The 25202-nt window shown below is 40.1% G+C and overlaps 1 protein-coding gene across 2 annotated transcripts in view; it reads right to left on the bottom strand.

Annotated features, from left to right (window-relative positions):
• TNKS2 (tankyrase 2) overlaps positions 1–24997 on the bottom strand; it is a 68703-nt gene extending 43706 nt beyond the window's left edge. For both annotated transcript variants that reach the window (XM_055425092.2, XM_088842137.1), the window contains exons 1-8: positions 24590–24997; positions 6998–7222; positions 5552–5647; positions 3866–3902; positions 3629–3704; positions 3163–3257; positions 1603–1669; positions 149–335 (exon numbers count right to left, since the gene is read on the bottom strand). In XM_055425092.2, coding sequence (XP_055281067.1) covers positions 149–335; positions 1603–1669; positions 3163–3257; positions 3629–3704; positions 3866–3902; positions 5552–5647; positions 6998–7222; positions 24590–24788 — 982 coding nt within the window. In that variant the 5' untranslated portion in view covers positions 24789–24997. The remainder of the gene's footprint in view (positions 1–148; positions 336–1602; positions 1670–3162; positions 3258–3628; positions 3705–3865; positions 3903–5551; positions 5648–6997; positions 7223–24589) is intronic.
• Between the last annotated feature and the right edge of the window lie 205 nt (positions 24998–25202).

Raw genomic sequence — 25202 nt, 5'->3', positions numbered from 1 at the left:
TTAAATATGCTAGTAAGAACAATAGATACCCATGGCTAAGGAAAATAGCCTAGGATTTAAACCACCCTCCCCAAAAAAAACCAAGAAATAAAAAATTTTAGGTTACTGGTATAAGAGTTTAGCTGAACATTCATCATTTTATACTTACATGCTAACCTTTCTTTTAACTGTGGTGTGGGAGCCAAGTCTATAGCACTTTTATTGTGACAATTCAGCAGTGTTGGATCTGCGCCATAACTCAGGAGAAGAGAACACACTTCAACCCTGTTCTTGGAAGCAGCCTCATGGAGAGGAGTGAACTGCCACAAGTCCATTGCATTTACGCAGGCACCATGCTGGTGGTGGGGTGGGTAAAGCATATATTTAGTGCTCAACTTTAAAGAGAACTCAGAATACTAGTACTGTGTAATTTACATCATGCAAGCTTAAAAAGGTTATGTCCCCAAAGGTTATTTTCAAACCAGTTACTTCAGAAAGAGAATATGTTTCTCCCCCATAGAAAAAGAGTCACTAGTTGCTAAGCCTACCCACAAGTGCCTATTTAACTCTTTTATCGTTAAAAAAGTTACAAATGAAACTTCAGATTTAATAAGAACTGTTTTTTCCTTTTCTGAGATATAATTTATATATGGCAAAATATGAGCTCTTAAGTATACAGTTTGATGAGTTTTGACAAATGTATATATCCATGAGACCACTGGGTTTCTCTGGGGGTTCAGCTGGTAAAGAATCCACATGCAATGTGGGAGACATGCAATCTATCTGATGCTTCATTCTTATGCACAATAACATTCCAAATATTCTGTTGAATTCAGTTCAGTTTTACAATAAGCAAAAGCATTACTATTAAATGTATAATAATATTTTGGTCACATTTATAAAGGTGTATCTAATCACTATAATCAAGTTGTTTCTGTGGGAAAATATATTCAGTGGTAGCCCAAGAGGAAGCATAGAGGTGTTGGAAACGAAGGTCCTTCCCATGATAGCTGCTGACAGAATGAGGAAAAGTTTCAAAGGCAGAATGGGTGCAGAGAGAAGACTAAAGAATGTGGTCAAATACATATGTAAGAGATTAGGGGACAAAAATAAATGGATGGGTGTGAGTAACATCCTTGAGTCCACTCTCAAAAAGAGTATGTAGCCTCTATTCTCATCCAACAGGGAGCAAAACAAGAAGTTTTTTGCCAGTTCCAGGAACCTGTCCATTAAACAATAGCCGCCCATCATTCTGTCCAGTGTACTGGAAGAAGTGAAGTTTACCAAGTAAGCCTGTTTCAACACACCTAGGCAGGCCTTGCAAATCTAACTAGTGGTTGTAATAATATGTGGTTCACTAAAAATTGCTTTCTGATATTTTCAAGAACTTTGAACTGCACTTTTAGCTACAAATTAAAGAACCATTTAGTCTGACATTCACAAAACAGGAAAGTTACTTTATATTAAAAAAACATAATGGTGTTTTAAAAATCTCAAAGCAGTCAGATGACTTATCAATAATCCACATTTTATAATGATTATAAATACTTCTTCTATATCTACCAAGCACTAAAAACACAAAGAAAAACATACACACTGTAAGAAAAGTATACAAGAACTAACCTTGACCAGAAGTTCAGTTACTTCATAATGACCATAGGAACAGGCATTGTGCAGGGGCACCAGATCACTACAATATGAGAAGGGGAAAAACCGTGCGTTATTACAGATTCCCTATGCTTTAGTCTATATACTTAAATTTAAACAGCAAATGGCTTATGTCACCTTCTGGGCTTCCCTTGTGGCTCAGCTGATAAAGAATCTGCCTGCAATGCGGAAGACCTGGGTTCGATCCCTGGGCTGGGAAGATCCCCTGGAGAAGGGAAGGCTTACAACTCCAGCATTTTGGTTTACAGAATTCCAAGGACTGTATAGTCCATGGGGTAGCAAAGAGTAGGACATGACTGACAGACTTTCACTGACTTCTGTATCTTTTCCAAACTCAGAGTCCAAACACTGGATCTTCTTTGAAACTTTTACTTTTAAAGATTCTATAAGGTAAACTGCTATATTCCTTAACATAAACCCAATTCCTTCATGATGGCAATAGAGGAACAGTTTTCTGAACAGGAAGGTACAATAGAACCTTAAAATCCTGACATATCTTTAAGTTGCTCCACCTTGGGATTCACTCACTAATCATCACAGACATCACCATGATGTCCTTTGTTAAGAGATGTCTACTCATGGCTAAGTCTTTCTGATTCTATCAGAACTCTCCATCAAGTATCACAGCTTTCCTCACCATTTTGATTATATGATTTCTTAATGAGCCCTCTCTCCTAGCTAACGCCACCTAAGTTTCCATCAGTATCTCATAAAACCAAGACTTCTAAAAGTGAACTCAGTGGTTTCCCCCACAAACAACTTCCCTGGATTTCATTATGTGTACCATTGGGTCTCATGCATTGGGCTTCAGAATATGAAATGTAATAGTCTGATTTATTCTATCTTATCACATCCAGATATTCAACAAATCTTACACATTCTTATACTGTAATATCTCCTGCATCTCTGCCTTCTTTTCATTTCCATTTCCTCCACCACCACTATTGAAGATCTCATTACACCTGAAACCCTACAATGCTCACTCTCATGTTCTTTTTGCCTCTAGTCTCCTTCTTCAATCTATTCAACACATTGCTGCCAGAGTGCGTTTCTCAAAACTCCTCTTTTAGAAGCATCATTCCCCTTGCTTAAGATCCTTCAATTCTCTTGCACAGAGTGATGTTTCCTAAACTCTCTGCTTTCTTGAACTGACTCCAGGTCAAGTATCACCTTCCACTGAAAGACTTCTCAACCACTGCACCCAGCACTGAGCATTCTCTCCTAAAATCTTCTATAAGTATTAGCCTTTTCTATTTATCACCTTACACTTAATAGAGAACTTATACTGTTAGGTGTCTTTTCATGCCTCCTAAAACACAGTATAAGCCCTATGGGTGGTGGCCTTAATGGTTTATAATTCCCTGTGCTCTCAGAGCAATCTGCATATTACAAAAGCTCAATAAATGTTTTATGCTGTTTAGTAAAAAATATGATTCTTACAAGATTATTACAGAGATTATCATGAGGACAGAAACATTTAAAAAATTCTCATTTTTGTTCAAATGCTTGATTTACCCTTTATCTTTAGCATGAACATCAGCGCCATGTTGCAACAACAGCTGTACAATCTTTACTCTGTTGTAACCTGCTGCCAAATGCAATGGAGTTGACTGAAATATTAAACAGACAAATCAGTGAAATTCAATAGCTAAAAAATATACATAAAAAGGTAAAAACCCAAATATAAAACCAGAAATTGAGAAAAAACTTTATAACTTACTTTATAACTTATTACTATCTAAATGACAGTGATAATCTGGTTTTACAAAATCCAACACATATACCAAAGCACAGTGTATAAGTTTGTAAGTTCACTATTGCAAACAGGAAGCTAACTAAACATTTATTATTAACAAACCTTTACTAAGATTAATAATTAGCCCAAATTATTGCTTAAAAGGAGCCATTTTCAGCAAACGTTTTAAGTTGAAAGACAAACACAATTTCATGTTACATAAAACTTAGTTGCAAAAGGGAGTACCTTTCTGCCATCACTTGCATGACAGTTGACATTTAATGGCGTAAGCAAAGCCATCATTTTTTCCTCATTGCCACTCCTAGCATACAAAAAAATGTATTAGCAATTTGTTTTCTTCATCAGATCCTATTTGGAGACATGTATGTGACAATTAAAAATTCATTCTCTTTTGGAGTTTGCTTATTATAAAATAATTAAAATTATATGGTAAAGTATTTATGGTACATATTTATAACACACCTGGCACTTTCCAAGAGTTCATCCTTCTTATATTCACCTGTGAATCAGAAGAGCAGAAATTTTTAAAAAATTAATTACAAAACTAGTATCAGTTTTATGGATAAAGATGCTCACTGACCTATGTTTAAAGTACAAAAATTTAGAAATAAATTCCAGTAAATGGAAAATGGTTAATCAACAGAATACACTGCAGTTTAAAATATTTATATGAAGAACATGGAATACCTGTGCTATGAAAGTGAAGAAAAAAGACTCAATGTTATATAATGAAACATTACCACAATTACATGAAAATAATATACACGGTAAGAGCAAAGTCAAGAAGGAAATAAATCAAAATTTTAGCAAAGTGTGTCTTAGGGGATTGGATGTGGGTGAAAGTTTCCTTTTCTTTTTACCCCTCAAATTTCCTAAAAACAGTATTATTTAACAGACAAATTGCCTCCACAACTTCATTTAAAATCAAAACAGAACAAAATCCATATAAAAATGTAACAGTATCACAGAAATTTATAAATAAAATTAAAATCAGGACTAAATATAAACTATGCCTACAGCTTTTATATTTACCAATGAAAACAAGCAAAAACTTTAAAATCAATATAACAACATAATAGTGTTTATTTATTCACTTAAACAAAACCCAAACTGGTGTCCACAATATGAATTGTATACTGATTGCTGTGCAAGGCTTTTTTTGTGCCCGAGGATTTAAAAAAAAAATAGGCAAAAAGGGAATAGCATGGAACAGGGAAGGAAGAAATAAACACTGAATTGTCAGTTACAATAATAGCTCACTTTTCTAGAACTTTTTGGGGGGACTAGTCTAAATTTTCTCAGTAACACCAAAAGAAATGTCACAAAGCCCAAGCACAAAAGCTTACAGCAGAGCCCCTCGGGCTCTTGACTATTAGACATAATTTTAATGGTTATCACACAGTAAATAAGAGTCCAAAAACTAATATGGCAGAGAGCTGCTTCAGAGGAAATCTCTGTTAAGGGAGAAACGTGTGAAGTAGATTGAAAAAAAGGTGAAAGTGTTAGTCCCTTAGCCGTGTCCAACTCTTTGCGACCCCATGGACTGTAGCCCATCAGGCTCCTCTGTCCATGGAATTCTTCAGGCAAGAAGACTGGGGTGGGTTGCTATTCCCTTCTCCAGATCTTCTTGACCCAGGAATCTAACCTGGGTCTCTGGCATTGCAGGCAGATACTTTACCACCTGAGCCACCAAGGAAGCTCATATTACTACTCAAAAAAGCCTGACAGTCTAAAATAAATCTAAACCAGGGGATGACAGTCTTACATATCTTAACAGGTTCCCAGGACATCAGTATGTCCCAGTAGAATACAATAATTGCCATTCTTCAAGGTTCTGAAATTGATGAGCCCAGAATGTTGTTTGATAATGCAAGAGAACGGTTAGTAACACACAATTATCTACCACCTCTGGCCCCAATAAAGGTAGGGATCACAAAATTTAAAAGCTAATTAAAAAAAAAAAAAGCTTTATTTTTCTTAGAGTAGAATCAAATGTCAACTATTCAGATATAGAAAAGAATAGCAACTGTACTGACACTATTTAAAAAATCTAATCAAGATCATTAACTGCAAGAAACTGAATGTCTATCTAGGAAGCTCATGTGTTACACTGTTCCCCGAATACCCAAAGAGAGCTTGCAGACTTACCAGTCAGCACTGCTTTGGCAGACGGGTCTGCTAAATCCAATGCTGTCCTTCCATCTGTATTTCGAATGGTTGGCTCAGCTCCATGCTGTAAGAGCACTGCAAAATAGAAACACTGTCTTTCAAAATGGTAATTCTGACAATATGATTTTAGTAAATCATTTTCTCAAAAATTATGGTTCCCACCAGGGAAGCCCTAAGATGTCTCAAAGTTATTTTAAGACTTTATATATCCTGATAGTAGAAAAATGTAGTATTTTAAAGATAAAACTATATAAAAATTCCATTATTTAATGTATTAAAACACACTAAATATCTGTCTGCTGAGTTTAATGTCAGATTCTCCTCTGTTAAACAAATGACCAAGGACAGATAAAGAATTAAAAGGCAAGTTTACTTGAAAGCTTGTTTTCTGTTTTCTTATCTTTATAAATTACCTAACCTAATTCAAACTAAGCTCATGACTTTTGTATAAAGTGATTTGAGGTTGGGTTGCAGGGGAGAGAGAACAAAATAGGTTCCCTAGACCTTTCCTAGTACATGGAATTGGCTTTCTATCTGTCTCAGGGATTTAAAATGTCCCTGTTGTGCGTCAGGAAATAGAAGTAAGGTAGCAGGGTCCAAAATCTCTGACTCTTTAGGCTCAGAAAAGTCAATACTGGGCTAATGACTATTCTCAAATAAGCAGCCTTCCCACATGTAACTTTCTGTCAGTGATTAACCTGTTAGGCAAATCCTATATTTCATTAAAGTATCCTACAGGACTGACAATTTTTTCTCCAAACACTTCTTTACTTATGCAGCCATTTCTACTCTCCTACAACCATTCTAGTTCATGCCTTCATCATTCTTCATTTGTGTTATTCTACAGCTTCCTAACTAGTCTTTCTAATGTCATGCATTCCACTCAGCCCTCTACCAAATCACTCTTTCTAAATATACTGCTCTCATCACATTGTCCCCTCCTTAAAAGTTATCAATGATTCCACACTATCCACACAATACTATAAAACTCCTTAATCTGGAATTCAAAGCTCCTTATAAAGTAGTCAATACACTTCCCTTTTCAACCTTTCTCCCCAATACTTCCTAGGAAGACTCATAAAGGAGTGACTCAACTCTCTCTACCCATTCACTGCACTATTATCCTTTAACACTCTCTGCTCACTTCCACCATGCCTTCATCTGGTTCTTTGTGGGTATTAGTCCCAAGAGAATCCACATTTCTGAAGAAGAGAAATTCTGTACTACTCTATCATCTAAAAATTTTAAGCTCAGTACCATGTTCAAAAAGACACTCAGTAAACAGTGACTAGGTTAATCATTAAGTGTTCTTAAATATTTAAATTCAATCTGGCAAAATTTGATCACATTAACAAATAAATTCAATTTAGATTCAGAAAAGTTACAAACTATTTCTGAAAAATTCTGGAATATAAACAGTCTTACCGATGCAAACATCAATCTTTCCTTTAATTGCAGCTTCATGGAGAGGAGTATAATTCCAATTATCACGAGCATTTGGGTCTGCACCATGTCGCAAAAGGAGATTGACCACTTCAGCATGACCAAAAGAGCATGCATTATGAAGAGGAATAAGGCCCCCATCATCACGTGCTTGGACGTTTGCGCCATTCTGAAGCAAATATTCAACTACATCTTTCCGACCAAAACCTAGAAGAAAATAAATTATCCACATTTAAGTTCTCCAAAGAAAATATATCAAGATAGAAGCAATAAGTACACGTCATACTAAAGTGTTTTTGGATGCAAAACATTAACAGATACAAAAATTCATTGATGAAATACATCACTAACTAATCTTAATGGGAAAGCCAAAGGGTCTCTCTGATGCATTAGGTAGTACTACTACTAACCTCAGAGGAAGGCTATGTAATCAGTGACTGAAAGCCCGAAGTTCAAATGTTTCCCACTCTACAACAGCATTCCTAACTGCAAATAACGAGTTCTGCGTATTTTGTATGCATACATTTTCAAGTATTCAAAGTGTGTACTAACCAACTCTTGCTAGACTCCCTTTCCCACATCCCATCTCATAAAACGTTTCCACTGAATTGGGGGACCATGAGAAAGCAACAGAAAGTTTGCACTGAAGACAAAGAGAGGTGATACTAGTCAAAAGTGTGACATGAGGTATCTTCGAAGGAGCGCCTACTCTGCCACTTGCACAACACAAGCAACTCTGCCTAGTAGGAGGCCTCCTTTAAAAACCCATGCCCCCGGAACAAACAAATCCAAAAAAGTCTGACAACTCATTTATATTGGTTTACAGGTTTAGTACCAATGAGTTTCAATCTGTCACTATTTCCATAAATATTTCCATATTTCCATAGCACCTAAAATCTTTCTACAATTAATTGTTAAAGGAAAAGGACTTCAGATATATATTAAAGCAGACGGGAAGGTATATATGAGTATTGGGAGAGAGAGAGAAGACCTTTTCACTCATATGAAATTTTACCAGAATATTCTTACAACCATCAAGACTGAATGCAGTCCTTCTAAGACCAAAATGGAGTTGAATGAGAAAGCAAAAACATAATCTTTCCAAGGGGTACATCTGGGACTGGCCTGGTTGTAGCTAAGGGAAGCGTTAGATGACTGAAGAGATTAACTGTTTTGTTTTGTCTAAATATTGCTAAACTCTGCGTCAAAGACATGGGTATCTTTGATTCCCCCTATTCTCAATCTTTGATTCTTCCTATCCTGAGTTCAGTTCAGTCACTCAGTCGTGTCCAACTCTTTGTGACCCCGTGAACCACAGCACGCCAGGCCTCCTTGTCCATCACCAACTCCCGGAATCCACCCAAACCCATGTCCATCGAGTTGGTGATGCCATCCAACCACCTCATCCTCTGTTATCCCCTTCTCCTCCTGCCCTCAATCTTTCCCAGCATCAGAGTCTTCAAATGAGTCAGCTCTTCGCATCAGGTGGCCAAAGTATTGGAGTTTCAGCTTCAACATCAGTCCTTCCAAAGAACACCCAGGACTGATCTCTTATCCTAAAAGAGCTTACAATTTAGGATGTGGAAAAACAATTAGAACTAGTAATTTCAATATACTATGACTCATAAAAGAGGTATACATAAAATGCTGCTGCTAGAGCTCAAAGAAGAGACTATCTAAATTAGCGGAAAGCAGAGAACGGGAAGGACAATCACAGAGATGAGTCCAGGGCTGACACTTAAGCTGAAGGCTTCCATTACAGATGAAGAGACCACTAGGAGAATGAGAGAGAAGAAAGGTGAGAAGAGAGGTCAGGAGAAAACAGGGAGTGGGAAGAAGCTAACCGAGGAAAGAGCACGGCAATTCAAGCGGAAGAAACAAAACGTTCACGTGTGAAAGAGCACATCATTCATAGTAGCGAGGACACAGAATGCCCAAGTAGGCAGAAGTCAGAAAAGGAAGAATCTTTTAAGTCACACTAAGGTGGTATCTGGATTTTGTCCTACAGACTACAGTGTTTCTCAAGCTGCTTTCAGGCAATAGACTGAAAGGAAATGTTTTTTTGCCTAGAAAAAACTGAGACATAATTAACATATAAGGTTATATTAGTTTCAGGTGTATAACATAATGATATGATTTGTATATACTGCATGCATGCATGCATACTAAGTCGCTTCAGTCGTGTCCGACTCTGTGCAACCCCACGGACAGCAGCCCACCAGGCTCCTCTGTCCACGGAATTCTCCAGGCAAGAGTACTGGAGTGGATTTCCTTCTCCATGTATATACTGCAAAATGAACACAATAAATCTACTTAACATTACCACCACATATAGGTATTTTGTCTTGTGATGAGAACTTTTAACATCTACTCTCTTAGCAACTTTCAAATATATAACGCAGTATTATTGACTATAGTCTTCATGCTGTATATTACATCCCTAGGACTTAATACCTGAACGTAGCTTAATACCTGAAAGTCCATCCATGCTATTGCAAATGGCAAGATATCATTTTTTTTCCAGCTGAATTATATTCCATCGTGTTATACACCACAATTTCTTTATCCATTCATACCTTGACTGGCACTTAGGTTTTTTCCCCATGTCTTAGCTTTTGTAAATAATGTTGCAATGGCACTATTTACAACAGCTAAGACATGGAAGCAACTTAAATGTCCATTGACAGAGGAATGGATAAGACATATATCAAGTATCACTTCTATCTAAAACATGGTATGATAGTGGAAGACAGAGGGGTCTGGAGTGCTAGGCAGTTCACTGGGGTGGCAAAGAATTGGACATAACTTAGTGACTGAACAACAAAAATATGATACAAATGAACTTATTTACAAAACAGACTCACAGACAAAGAAAACAACTTAGGGTTACCAAAAGGGAATTGACAGGATCAATAAATTAGGAGCTTGGGATTAGCAGACACAAACTAATATTTATAAAATAGATAATTATCAGGGACATACTGTATAGCACAGGTACTATATTCAATGTCTTATAATAAATTATAATGGAAAAACAATATGAAAAAGAATTTATACACACACACACAAAACCGAATCACTGTGCAGTACACCAGAAACTAGCACAAAACTATAACTATACATCAATTTTAAAAAATAGGAAGAAAATAAAAAATGCTGCAGTGAATATGGAGGTGCATAAGCCTTTCTGAGTTAACACTTCCTAATGAAATCTTATATAAAATCCCAATATGTGTCTTGTTTGCTGAAAAAATACCCAATGCCTGGTACACAGTTGGCACTCACAGAGTTGCAAATTAACTGAATTCAATTTAAAATAACACTATTCAGGCTGAATCTGCCTTCTTCTCCTTTACAAAGACCCAAACAAAATTATCCCTCTACTTCAGAGGCATCTCAAAGAAATAGTATGAAAACCACTGCTGTAAAATATGAATGGTCACTGAAGGACAAGCAAATTGCCTACTAATAAATATATTTTAAAACCTTGTTTTGCATCTGCCTTTTAAAAAAGCTAATAATATACTACAAATCAACTCCAATAGCCACATATTTTATTGATTGCAAGTATCAAAATTAAACTAGTTTTAGGGCATCACCAATGCAATGGATATGAACTTGGGCAACCTGGGAGACAGTGAGGGACAGGAAAGCCTGGCATGCTGCAGTCCATGGGGTCGCAAAGGGCCAGACATGACTGGGCAACTGAACAAAAAAAAAAAAACAATTTTAAAACTAGTTCCTTTCTCATGAATCTTCTTCCATATTCCAGATTATCTTCTTCCATAATCTGCTGACATATTGAATGCAACACCTTGATGGCATCATTCTTTAGGGTTTTGAAGTTCTACTGGAATTCCGTCGCATCCATTAGCTTTATTAACAGCAGTGCTTCTTAAGGCCCACTCAACTGCACTGTCCAGAATATCTTGATTTGGGTGGGTGACCACACCATCGTAGTAATCTGGTTCATTTAGATCTTTTTTGTGCTGTTCTTCCATGTATTCTTTCCATCTCTTCTTGATCTCTTCAGCGTCAACTATATCTCTACCGTTTCTATCCTTTATTTTGCCCACCTTTGGGCAAAATGTTCCCTTGATATCTCCCATTTTCCTGATGAGATCTCTAGACTTTCTTCTTCTGTTGTTTTCTTTTAGTTTTATATACTGTTCATTGAAGAAGGCCTTCTTGTCTCTCCATGCTGTTCTTTGGAAATCTGCGTTTAGTTGGCTATACCTTTCCCTTTCTCCCTTGTTTTTTTCTCTCCTCTTCTTTCTTTAGCCACCTGGAAGGCCTCCTCAGATAGCCACTTTGTCTTTTTGCTTATCTTTTTCTTTGGGATGGTTTTGTTTGCTGCCTCCTGTACAGCATTACGGACCTCCATCCATAGTTCTTCAGGCACACGACTTACAAGTTCTAATCCCTTGAATCTATTTCATTACCTCCACTGCTGGAGGACCCAGCAGTGGCCACAGGATTGGAAAAGGTCAATCCTTATCCTAATTCCCCCAAAAGGGTAGTACCAAAGAATGTGCTCACCGTCAGACAATTGCACTCATCTCACATGTTAGCAAGGTCATGCTTAAACTCTTGCATGCTAGGCTTCAGCATTAGGCAAACCAAGAACTTCCAGATGTCCACGCTGGGTTTAGAAAAGGAAGAGGAACTACCTCTTTCATTGACTACGCCAAAGCCTTTGACTGTGTGGATTGTAATAAACTGTGGAAAGCTCTTAAAGAGATGGGAATACCAGACCATCTCACCTGTCTCCTGAGAAACCTGTATGTGAGTCAAGAAGCAACAGTTAGAACCCCGTATGGAAAAACTGACTGGTTCAAGATCGAAAAAGCTGTCTCCTGTCACTCTGTTTGTTTAATTGATACGCTGAACACATCATGTGAAATGCTAGGCTGGATGCGCTACAAGCTGCAATCAAGATAGGTGGGAGAAACATCATCAATCTCAGATATGCGGATGATACCACTCTAATGGCAGAAAGCGAAGAGGAACTAAAGAGCTTCTTGATGAGGGTGAAGGAAGAGAGTGAAAGAGTCGGCTTAAAACTAAATATTAAAAAAACTAAGATCATGGCATCTGGTCCCATTACTTCATGGCAAATAGAGGGGGGAAAAGGTGGAAGCAGCAACAGATTTCCTTTTCCTCAGCTCTAAAATCACTATGGATGGTGACTGCAGCCATGAAATCAGAAGATGTTTGCCTCTTGGCAGGAAAGCTATGACAAACCTAGACAGTGTGTTGAAAAGCAGAGACATTACTCTGCCAACAAAGGTCTGGACAGTCAAGGCTATGGTCTTCCCAGTGGTCACATATGGTTATGAGAGTTGAATAGTAAAGAAGGCAGACTGCCAAAGAATTGATGCCTTCCAACTGTGGTGCTGGAGAAGACTCCTCAGAGTCCCTTGGACAGCAAGGAGATAAAACCAATCTTAAGGGAAATCAACACTGAATACTCGTTGGAAGGACTGATGTTAAAGCCGAAACTCCAGTCTTTTGGTTATCTGATGCGAACAGCTGACTCATTGGAAAAGTCCCTGATGCTGGAAAAGATTGAGGGCAGAAAGAGAAGAGAACATCAGAGGATGAGATGGCTGGATGGATGGACATGATGCAATGGACATGAGCTTGGGCAAACTTCAGGAGATGCGGAGGGACAGGGAGGCCTGGCGGAACAAAGTATTGGACATGGCTGGGTGACTGAACAACAACAACCAAAATTAAACTAGTTCCTTTCTCATGAATAGTTGGGTTGTTTCTAATTTTTTCCTACTACATACAATGTTGCCAGGAGTAACTAAAGAGAAAACTGACAGTATCTGGCAACTTCTTTAATTTGGGGAAAGATGACAATCGGATATCCAAATGATAAAGGAAAACAGGATGTTTCCTAAGATAAGATTGTTTTTGGAAATGCTTAAATGCTTTTGGACATCTGTTTGAGGAACAAATGTCCAATAAGTAGAAAGTTCTGTGTATTTCTAACTAAGGAAATTAGTATGTACTAACAACTGACATTTTGAAGTCTTGACCATACGTAAAGATGGTATTTGAAGCCATGCAAGAAAATGAAGCTGAGTACAGAGCACTAGTTTTCTGTTCTGTTGAAAGAAGTATGTTTCTTATCAAAGATCAATCCCTTCTCATCATACACTTTCTCACCTTCTCAAGTCCTTTCCCACCTTCTCAAGGTATTCCCATCCACGTCAATTTCTCCCTCTCCACCAGATCATTCCCAACAGTATGTAAACATGTTCTATATGCTCCATTTTATTAAAAATATTCTCCTTGAATTCAGATGTCCATTACTCTGCTCCCCTGCATATTCAAACCTCTAGGAAAGTGAAAGTGAAGTCACTCAGTTGTACCCAACTCTTTGGGACACAATGGACTGTAGCCTACCAGGCTCCTCCATCCATGGGATTTTCCAGGCAAGGATACTGGAGTGCATTGCCATTTCCTTCTCCAGGGGATCTTCCCAACCCAAGGATCGAACCTGGGTCTCCTGCATTGTAGGCAGATGCTTTACCGTCTGAACCACCAGGGAAACCCTACGGACTGTCCCCAATTCTCTATTTTGCATTTATGCCTCTTCCAAATCCAGTCAGGCTTCTTATGACTGCTTTCATCTAGGCCACCGGTAACCTCCATGTTGCCAAACCCAAAGGACACACGTCTGTTCTCATTTGACTAGATCTCTCAGCAACATTTGGCAACTGACTCGACAATTGACTAATCCCTCTCTTGTGAAAAATATCTCTGAGTTTCCATGACATCACACCTTTCTCGTTTATCTTGCCTCATCTGTTTATTTAACAAATGATCAGGGAGGGATTTCCCTGGAAGTCCAGGGGTTAAGACTTCGCTTTCCAATGTAGGGGGTGCAAGTTTGATCCCTGGTTGGGAAGCTTAGATCCCACAAGCGTTGAAGCCAAACAAAACAAAATGAAAAACAAAAATAATATTGGGACAAATTCAATCAAGACTTAAACAAACAAAATAAGAAACCAAATGGTCAGGGAATCAACCATGTGAAGACACTTTTCAGGGTGCCTCTGACTTACTAGTGTACAAAACAGACCAAATATCTGCCTTTGAGGAACTTCCATGGAGGTGGAGGAGATGAACAACAAATGCACAAAGTAAGTGTGTTAGAAGCTAATTAGAAAAAGAAGAGAATCAGAAGTGATCGGGGATTCCCTTGTGGCTCAGTGGTAAAGAATCAGACTGCCAATGCAGAAGACAGAAGTTCAATCCCTGATCCAGAAGGTCCCACATGCTGTGAAGCAACTAAGCCCATGCGTCACAAGTATTGAGCCTGTGCTCTAGAGCACAAAAGCTGCAACTACGGAAGCCCAAGGGCCCGAGAGCCCATGCTCTGCAAATAGTCACTGCAATAAGAAGCCTGGAAAAAAAAAGAAGCCTGAGGATCACAACTAGAGAAAGGCCCGAGCAGCAACGAAGATCCAGCAAAAAAAGAAAAAAAGGTGATCAGTGTGTATATGGAGGGGGTCATAAAGTAGAACAATGAGGTCACCACAGGCCTTGCTGAGATGGTGACATCTGACCCAAGACGTGAAGGAGAGAGAACCAGCCCTACTGACCAGCAGTTAGAAGGCTGGAATACATGGAGCGGAACGAGAAAGGGGTAGCAGAACAGGAGGCGAGGTCAGCAGTAACGAGGACCAGCTCCAGAGGCTTCAGGACCACTGTAGGAATTCTGGCTTTTTTACTGTGAGGAGAAAGGCAGTGTCAGCGGAGGATTCTGAGCGGGTCAATTACAGGATATGACGTATCTGAAAAGTACCCTCTGGCTGTTGGGTTGAGACAAGATTTAAGGGGGTTTAGGTTAGAAACCAATGAAAGATCATGGTAGTCTGGACCATAATGTGGTGGCACCTGTCAGAATATTAAGCGGCAGATTCTGGGTAGAATCTGGCTCTACTCTGCAGGTAGAGCCACCATACTTTACTCTCAGACTGGATGTGGGGTGAGGGTGAGAGGGTGAGGAGGATAAGAGAAGGTGGGGGAGTCACGGTTGACTCTAAGGTTTTTGGAGGAGTGGGAATGGAGGAGTGGGGTTAGCATCAACTGAGACAGGAAGATTACAGACTAAAGAGCTCTGTGGCAGAAGATGAGAAATTCATGTTTCGGATGTGTCCTTCCTCCTCAGGGGCTTCTTGCTTATATTTTTAAAGGCTGGGATTCCTCAAGACTCAGTTCTCTTCTCTCTTTTCCCCTCATCTTCTCCTATGGCTTTAAATACCTGCAAATTGAAATCTCTAGTCTAGATTTTTCACCCGAATTCCAGACTGTTTACTAGACATATCTCCATCTGGGTATTTCAAAGGCATCTCAAGCTCAACACGTTCCCTAACTTCTCTTCATTCCACTGACACTGCCCAACCCCACCGCCGTCTCCAGCCTCAGTTCAGTTCAGTTCAGTCGCTCAGTCGTGTCCGACTCTTTGCAACCCCATGAATCACAGCACGCCAGGCCTCCCTGACCATCACCAATTCCCGGAGTTCACTCAAACTCATGTCCATCGAGTCGGTGATGCCATCCAGCCATCTCATTCTCTGTCGTCCCCGTCTCCTCCCACCCCCAATCCCTCCTAGCATCAGACTCTCCTGAACCACTGCAAAAGTCTCCTTAACTGTGCCTCACATTTTCACTGTCCCCAGCGATCTTTTAAAAACAATCCTCATATCACACCTCCATTTAAAGTAATTCATTGGCTTCCCATTGACACTCTTAGAATAAAATTCAATCATGCTACCATGGCCTACAAGTCCTGCTGCCTGAAATGGCCATTACCTACTTCTCTAACTTCATTTCAGACCACTTTTCCCTTTCTGAACTATGATCCAGCTTTCTTTCGGTTCATCAAGTGTGTCAACCTTACTTTAGTATATGCTGCCTGTCTGCTTGGCCTCCTCCTCCTCCTCCCCTGTTCTTTGCATTTCTATTCACTGTCTAATATCTCCACCTTAAAGAGGCCATCCCTGATCATTCTAACTAAAGCAGTCCATTCTGCACATACAATCAATTCAGTTGGTTTCCCCCTCTCCTCCATTAGAACTCAAGCTCCAGAAAAAATACAGGGGTTTTTGTTTTTGCTATTCACAGCAGTATGCTCTGGTACTTATTACAACTTGTAATTACTGTTCAGTGCTAATCTCCTGAACTCTGTAACAGGAGGGCAATGTCTATCTCAATTCATCCCTACTTCCCCAGTGTCCTGCACATTGCCTGGCACACAGCAACCAAAAAAATCTGTTCATATTTGCTGAAAAAATACATCATGGTACGAGAAAAGGAGACTGAGAAGTAAAATTTAGAAAAAATAGCACTGCAAAAGCCAAGAGGGAAAATTTCAAGGAAGAAAGGTCTCTGACCCGAATATTCCTTATCATAGTCTGGGCACTGTTGATCACACTGTCCTCCCAAGTGAGCCACCCCCAGCTGCCCCAATCAGTGGTTCTGCTATTTCAGCCACTCAGCATCCACCTGGAAGAAAAGCTTTTATTAAAGACTTCAGTTGGAGAGTAAAAAAATCAGAATAAAGAAAAGTTAGGAAAGGTATCTCTTTCTTTGGAAAGTTACTTTATGTACCCAAGGACCTTGAGAAGTATCACTGTTTCTTCAGTGGTAATGCTGTCTTAAGTAGTCAAAGTGGTGACTCACAGAGTAACTTCCCAAAAAAGGGGTGTGAAGTGGGCACAGAAATAGCTATAGCAGAACATCTAGTTGTTTTATGAGATAGAGTCAGGAAGCTATCTGTTACAAAGGATTAGTGATCAAGCTCAAGAAAGGTCAAGAGTAGCCTTTTGTTAAAATACCACTGAGAAAAGAAGATGGTTGCTTCAAACCAGAGTTAACAAGAGAATCAATATTGATGTGTTTGATTAAATACTGAAATTGAAGTTTTAGCTAGGGAGGAGATATGGGGAGAAAGGGTTAAGGAGATTTTATCTACATAATTACCAATAGTCAAAGACAGGGATGAGGACTTTCACCTCAACAACTGTATCAACATGATTTCCTAGCCATTAAGAGGTCTGAATCCCATCTGGAGACTGACAGAGAGATCAGCATGTTTTCCAAGTCACAGTGTAAGGACTATAATATGTGTATAGAGGTCATGTTGCTATTCTCAGAGTAGATAAGAGTCTGAGATTTAGAGTGCTTGAAGTCACTTCTTGACATGAAAGGAATTATTTAGAAGGGGTCAGTAGAGAGCTATTTCAAATTTTAAAATCTACTTTTGGAAGTTTGGTGAAACCTTTAGATTTAAGTGGCTTCCCAAACTGTAAGAGCTAATCCCTGATAAAAATCCCCATTCTTACAGTCTCAAGAATAATTCAAAGCATTTCTGTTAAGTACTCATTTTTTGAAGAAAAAACAGTTTTGCAAGGTGTGTTCTGATCATGCTCTCACTGGCCAGGTAAAACATGAATAGGCATATCCTTAGAGTCAATGCCCAGCTCCATATCCTAAGGATCTCTTTACAAAGGAATCAGAAGCCTACAGTCAGCGGTCATGACTGCTCAGGATACACTGTGATTTTATTTTACAATTATGTAATAGCACTCACCTTCAAACATGAAAATCCTGGTGAAATCATACACTGAGTTTGAATCCACCATAGAGCCCTGACAGTGAAACAAAACAGGCTTACCTGGAAACTAAATTTGCTGATCAATAAAATGGCCAGCAAGATGTCCTGTTCATTTCTGTTCACTGGACAAAGTCAGTATTGGATATATAGGAGGACTTGATAAACATTTATTTAGTGTATAGCTGATACTTTGACTGGAACAGTAAGCTAACAACCTCCACAGAAAATATGAAGTTAATGATTTGTGACAACTAAGAAAGTAGCCTATTCAATTTCCCTTTTGTTTCATTATCATCCAGACGCCATCAGTTTCCGCAGTCCCAGGAACTGTCTTGTCAACCATGACTACTGTTAACAGTATCATATTTTTCTGCTATACTGGAAACATGCTTTCATCTGAATGGCTTCCAAAAAGTTGTGAAGCACTGGAAGTCGCTACAGAGAAACCAACTTAGATTCTTAGGAAGTTTCATTGAGAGCCCCCATCTCTCCCTTTTTACAATCTGAAGACAGAATAACCCACTGATGATGCAGCTGGTCCAATATGCAATGACAGTTATGTGTTGCCAACCCAAGGCATCACACAGAGCTTTGTTAGAAGGAAACATTAAAAAACAGAAAATATCAACAAATGCCATGAAAGACAGAAGGCTCCTGTGGTCCAGAAGATGGGAATGTTTAATCAAGCAGCCTTCAACTTGACTTACACAGCCAGGACTGTTGTCAGATTTTTTAAAGGCTATTATTTTATACTTCTCACTTACTATTATTAGATTGGTTCAAGAGTAATTGCAGTTTTACATTGTTGAACTTTGTCATTTGATAGTGGAACACATTCTTAAGTAAATGTGGTTATGTTATACATCATTTTAATGCACGTTCCTTCTTTTATGTTTTTTTGCTAGTGACTACTTGCTGGTTATTTTATATTTAGGCTATAGAAACGATATTAGACAAAAAACTAATTTGAGTAATTTTTTTACTTGAGTTCAACAAGGGTCTGGGTCACAAAGCAGCGGGAACAACTCAAAACATCAACAATGCATCTGGCCCAAGAACTACAGTGCAGTGGTGGTTCAAGAAGTTTTGCTAAGGAGACAAGAGCCTTGAAGATGAGGAACATAGTGGCCAGCCATCAGAAGTTGACAACGACCAAGTAAGAGCAGTCATCGAAGCTGATCCTTTTACAACTACACAACAAGTTGCCAAACAACTCAACGTCCATCATTCTATGGTTGTCAGGTATTTGAAGCAAATTGTAAAGATGAAAAAAGTGGGTGCTTCATGAGCTGACCGCAAATAAAAAAAACCCCATCATTTTGAGGAGTTTTCTTCTCTCACTCTACTCAAAAACAAAGAACCATTTCTCAATCAGACTGAAAAAGTGGATTTTATATAAAAACTGGAGATGACCAGCTCAGTGACTGGACTGAGAAGAAGCTCAAAAGCACTTCCCAAAGCCAAACTTGCACCCCCAAAAAAGTTATGGTCACCGTTTCATGGTCTGCTGCCATCTAATCCACTATAGCTTTCTGAAACCATTATATCTGGGAAGTATACTCATCAAATCAATGAGATGCACCAAAAACTGCAATGCCTGCAGCCAGCATTGGTCAATAGAAAGGGTATAATTCTCCATGACAACGCCCAACCGCACCTCACACAACCAACCCTTCAAAAGTTGAATGAATTGGGCTACAAAGTTTGCCTCATCCACTACAGTCACCTGATCTCTCGCCAACCGATTACCACTTCTTCAAACATCTTGACAACTTTTTGCAGGGAAAACACTTCCACAATCAGGAGGAGGAAGAAAATGCTTTCTAAAAGTTCATCAAAACCCTAAGTATGGATTTTTACACTACAGGAATAAACTGATTTCTCATTGGCAAAAATCTGTTGATTGTAATGGTTCCTATTTTTATTACTAGACATGTATTTCAGCCTAGTTATGATGATTTAAATTTCATGGCCCAAAACCACAATTACTTTTGTACCCACCTAATAACATGGGGGTGGGAGGAGACGGGGACGACAGAGAATGAGATGGCTGGATGGCATCACTGACTCGATGGACATGAGTTTGAGTGAACTCCGGGAGTTGGTGATGGACAGGGAGGCCTGGCGTGCTGTGATTCATGGGGTTGCAAAGAGTCGGACACGACTGAGCGACTGAACTGAACAACTTTAGTTTACTAAGATCCATAAAGAAGTACTTCCTGCATGTATTTGTTGAGAATGAGGACTACACAGGAGAAGTCTTTGTCTAGTTCAACTTGGGACAAATAGTCTGGTCAGAGTAGGAGAAACTTTGGAAAGGATGCCATGGCCTCTGGGGTGATGAAAGTCTGACAATCTGAATGCAGAAATATTGAAACAAGTACTCCAAACTGGTTGCTACTGAAGTCTACTGCCTATCTCTAAATCCATCAACAGCTAAGGAAAAAGATGTAACTCAAGTCTTGATAATATACTATAATAAGAGATCTGTTAGTAAAAACAAAAAAATTCTGAAGTCTTACTGGTCTTTGACATAGGGGTTTTCTACTGATACAGGATTTAATTATCCCCCACAGCAAAAAACAATCCTGAAAACAGTCTATAATTCTAGCCCTAGGTAAAAAATGGGGGTACTTTGTGGATCTCCCATAATTATGATGTTGGCCTACAGCCAAAAGAAGGAAATGCTTTTGGAACATTAATAGAGGGCTTCAATAGCACCACTTTGGGAAAAGGTATCAGTGGTAATCACAAAAGCTATTACATCTTTGGCAGCTAAAAGTAAAGTGTCAGTTGCTCAGTGTGTCTGACTCTCTACAACCCCGGGGACTATAGCCTGCCAGGCTCTTCTGTCCACGGAATTTTCCAGGCAAGAATACTGGAGTGGGTAGCCGTTCCCTTCTCCAGAGGATCTTCCCGCCCCAGGGATTGAACCTGGGTCTCCTACATTGCAGGCAGATTCTTTACCGTCTGAGCCACCAGGGAAGCCCCTTGGCAGCTGAGTTATTAACATCTTCAATTGGAGCAATCACTTCACTTTCTTTTACAAATCAGATTCTTACCTACCAGTCCAATTGCCTTTCCTATACAGAAATCCTTTCCACACCTCTCAAAGGTGCCAATTCAACCACTGTTTGGAGACTCCCAGCCAATCCCACAGTTGAGTAGATTGTTAAAGGCAGTTTGACGCCTTACTGCAATACTTTGGCCACCTCATGCGACGAGTTGACTCACTGGAAAAGACTCTGATGCTGGGAAAGGTTGGGGGCGGGAGGAGAAGGGGACGACAGAGAATGAGATGGCTGGACGGCATCACCGACGCTGTGGACATGAGTTTGAGTGAACTCCAGGAGTTGGTGATGGAGAGGGAGGCCTGGCATGCTGTGATTCATGGGGTCGCGGAGAGTCGGACACGACTGAGCGACTGAACTGAACTGAACCTTTCACCTACTAGCCCCTAGCTTTGACTGCAAAGGCCACACAAGTCATATCCTCACTTTGTCTACCTGACTTCTTCCACATATGTGGATAGCAACATTGTTTAGCCTTAGTCTTCTCTTCTCTCTAGAATAAGTAGGTTTCCTATCAGTTGCTTGTATAATAAATTCCAGGTGCTCTAGTTCACACTTGGTGTGGGGGAGTGGGAAGCCTTCTTATATGCAATTCATATACATAATTTATACATAACTGAATATAGCAACTGAAGTCTGATTAGCCCAAAGTACATGGCTGAGTTCCGTTCCGTCACTCAGTCGTGTCCGACTCTTTGCGACCCCGTGGACTGTAGCCTACCAGGCTTCTCCATCCATGGGATTCTCCAGGCAAGAATACTGGAGTGGGTTACCGTTTCCTTCTCCAGGGGATCTTCCCGACCCAGGGATCGAACCCGGGTCTCCCGCATTGGAGGCAGACGCTTTAACCTCTGAGCCACAGAAAAGTAACATATTAAGTACAAAACAAATGTTACTTTGCTTAACTAGAACTCTAACAATGCAAGTTATTTTTCAACTTGTCTTCTTCAACTACAACTATATACATACATATATAGCATCTCTTTCTACTATTTCTATACCTGAATTCCTTGAACTGAATGTTATTTTACATTTTTTTTTCCGTTGCACAATTCTCTGCACATCTTAAAGAATAAAGATTCTCAAGCCAGAAAATTCTATTCTCTTGTTCTAAGATTCTTGAGAATGCTGTGAATTTCTTTCTTTGGCTACGATGGACAATAAGATGACTTTCTCCCAAAGATTCTGGCCCTCTTCATTTTTTCAGAAGCAAGTACAGAGAAGCAATCTCCTTTACTGAAACCTGCTTGTTTTCTAGGGGATTATACTGTCAAGAATTTCAGATGTTACTGCTTTTAGCAAAATTAGAGCTGCAGCTTTCCTACCACCAACTTGCCTCTACAAGTTTTGTAATGTGTCACAAAAAACTCATTCACACCCTGTGTGTGTGTGTTGGGGGGAGGGGATAGGTAAGGGGTTGGTGGCAGGGGGATTGAAAAGGAAACTTCTGACAAGCAGTAACTTTTTGAAGCATACTTATTTAAGAAATGGAATCTAGTCTGATAATAGAAAAGTTACTGTTTATCTGATTATTTTTTCCATTTGACACAAGAACTTCACTCCTTTAGAGATAGCAATTATTCTTTAACTGAACTAAATATTTTAGATGAAAAGACAGACCAAATTCTCTAAACTGTTCTATCGTGATTCCTTTTCTTTGCACTGACCTCTCATTCCTGTTCCTTGGAACTGAAACAAAAAGACAAAATCATACCTACTCACCTCCCATAAAACGTCCAAGTTTTAATTGGCTTAAAAAAAAAAAATGTTCCCCTACAGTTTACCCTATAATGTACAAACACAGGACACTGCTTGGTCAGGCAGTTACATAATCCCACCTACACTGAACTTCCAATGACATGCTTATGTGCATGTTAACATAACTGATAACTCACTACCTACAAAGAGTTTATAAAATATATTCTCCACATATTAAGGAAAAATGCAGCTGGATGCATTTATTTAAAAATGTGAGCAAGAAGGTTCTCTCTCATTAATCTTAAGTAATAATTCAAATGGAATTTACAGAGTTAATTAAAGTTTCTTATTCACCTGGGTTTAAATGCAGAGTTTTAAAAGTCTGGTTTAATATAGACCATTCGTAATTTTTATCACTTTCTTTTATACCTCAAATTCTTAATCGTATAACCTGTACCTGATAATCTGGGTAAACTGTGAGGCATAACTGGTTCCTAAAATAAGTTTTCCACTTCAGTTTGAACAAACCACAAAGTTTTCCACTTCAGTTTGGTAAAAAGTGCTTTAATGTTGGGACAGAGCTCAGGGTGAGAGAGTTGGGAGGAACAAGGTCAATAGGAAGCTAATCCATAACCTTAAGTCTCTAAATATTACTATTTTCAGATATGAACTCATTAATACAACAAACTCTTGAAAGGTAGCAACTAAGATCTTCTTTGGTTATTTTTATCCCACAGATCAAGCAAACAGAATCTGAGTAACACTACCCTTTGGATTATGTATCACTCGGTTATGACAGTTTCCCAAATCAGTTGCTTAAATGCTGACTACACGGACAAGCAGGACAATTCAAGTTAGAGACAGTGGTGATCATCAAAATTTTAGGCAAAACTAGCTAAACGTAAAATTAGACTTTAGTATTTTTCTCTTCCCTTTCCACTGCCCATAGGCTGTTTCTAGTTCTCCCACCAATGGTCCTCCAAACCTTCTCCCTTAAAAAGCTCCTCAATGGGAACCTAACAAATTTGTAATTGATGGAGAAAGCATACAGTAGTATTTACATTCTAAATCAGGTACAGGTTAAGACAAACACATTTCCCACTGAAAGCGTAAAAGCAATGCTTGTGAACAAGTAAATCTTTCTTATGTTTCTCAGCTCATCATTCCAGAGTGCTTTAAAAAATAGACTTCTGCTTTTCCAAAAAAATATTTTAAATAATCATGTAATACGACATGAAAAACCAGCATTATTGAAAATAGAATCTATTCCCAATTTCAATCACGCATGGCTCACCTGAGGACAGACATAATCACAATCCTTCTTCCAAACAGAAAAGTATAAACGCTTCATAGAAATAAACTGTGTCCCATCTCTAGTTTTTATATTCAATTTAATACACATATCACAAAATGAACCTAGTAAACATATATAAAAATATATTATATGTGTGTATGTGTGTAATTCAAACGATCTAAATCTCAGGATGGGGCGAGGTTACTTCCAATTTAAAATCTAGACCCAAGCTAGAGTCCCCGCACCATCTTTGCTGGCATTATACTACCCTCCACCCCAACTTGTGTCTGGCAGAGACTACCCGCACGCATCCCGCACTCAGCCTAAGTCAGACCTCAGTTCTCCCAAACTTGACTATTTCCAGTTTGTCTCCAGAAACTTGCCAATGACTGCTACCCACGTAAACCCATTAATGCTAATATGTCAATGGACCATTAAGCTGATCCTCCTAAATTACATCCCTGCATTTTACAAAAGGCTTAAGAACGAAAACACAAAGGATTTTTACGAGTTATAGTGGAAAGTGCAAGAAAGATACGTTGGGAGATAACTGGCCTTTAAAAATCACAAGGTCTACTTCGTCCCCTACTCTTTCTAGCCTGCAGAGGCCTTTTAGGGTAGTAAGACCGGAAGTGGGTACAGGTATTGTCGAAACAAAACAAAGCAAAACAACAACTTCCAGTGACTGTGGCACATTCACCCCCTAAAACCTAGGGGACTCCTCACCTCCCATTCGACGACATCAAGAGAACCGGAATCGGAGTCCCAGGGGGAAAGGCCGCGGGGAGAGGAGCACTGTGCCTGGTTTCGGGCCTGCGAACCCGGGTGCGCAGGTGGGGTCTGGGGCGAGGCAAGGCGGCGCTGGCCTCGCTTACCTGCGGCGAAGTGGAGCGGAGTGGACTTCCTGCCCGCCGTGTCGCGGCTGTTCACCTTCTCGGGCGTCACCAGCCTCTTAACTCGCTCCACGTCCCCGTTGCGGCAAGCCTCGAACAGCTCGCGGGCGGCCGGCTCCACGGCCTCGGCCGCCGCGCCCGCGCAGGCCGCGCCCCCGCCGGCGCAGCGGCGGCCCGACATTATTCTGGCCGCCGCCGCCGCCAGCAGCAGCGCCAGCAACGGCAGCAGGAGCCCCGGCCCCGCGAGCAGGAGGGCGAGGGCCCCCGGAGGAGACGCGCTCAGGGCCCGGGCCGCTTGGCTCCCTGCTGTCACCGGGCTCGGCGCAGTCCCATGGCCGCGCCACCTCTCATCCCTCGATCGGCCTCGCGACGCCCGACTGCCCCGCCGCGGCGGAGGCACCGAGAACCCGCCGTTCGAGCTCAGAAGCGACGCGGCGGCGGAAGCTGGCAAGGCCCCTCCCGCCAGCTCCGCAGAGCCCTGGGAGCGCACGTGACGTCTCGCCGCGCGTGCGCAGTGGTGGTAGGCAGGCCGGACATGTTTCAGCCAGCGGGCTGCGCGGAAGCGTTTGTGGGAAATGTGAGGCGAGAGCCTCTG

This window comes from Moschus berezovskii, chromosome 12 (genome assembly GCF_049115385.1).
Source record: "Moschus berezovskii isolate FMDL1 chromosome 12, NW_MosBer_1.0, whole genome shotgun sequence".
Classification (NCBI taxonomy): domain Eukaryota; kingdom Metazoa; phylum Chordata; class Mammalia; order Artiodactyla; family Moschidae; genus Moschus; species Moschus berezovskii.
This window is presented reverse-complemented; position numbering and strand designations above follow the sequence as displayed.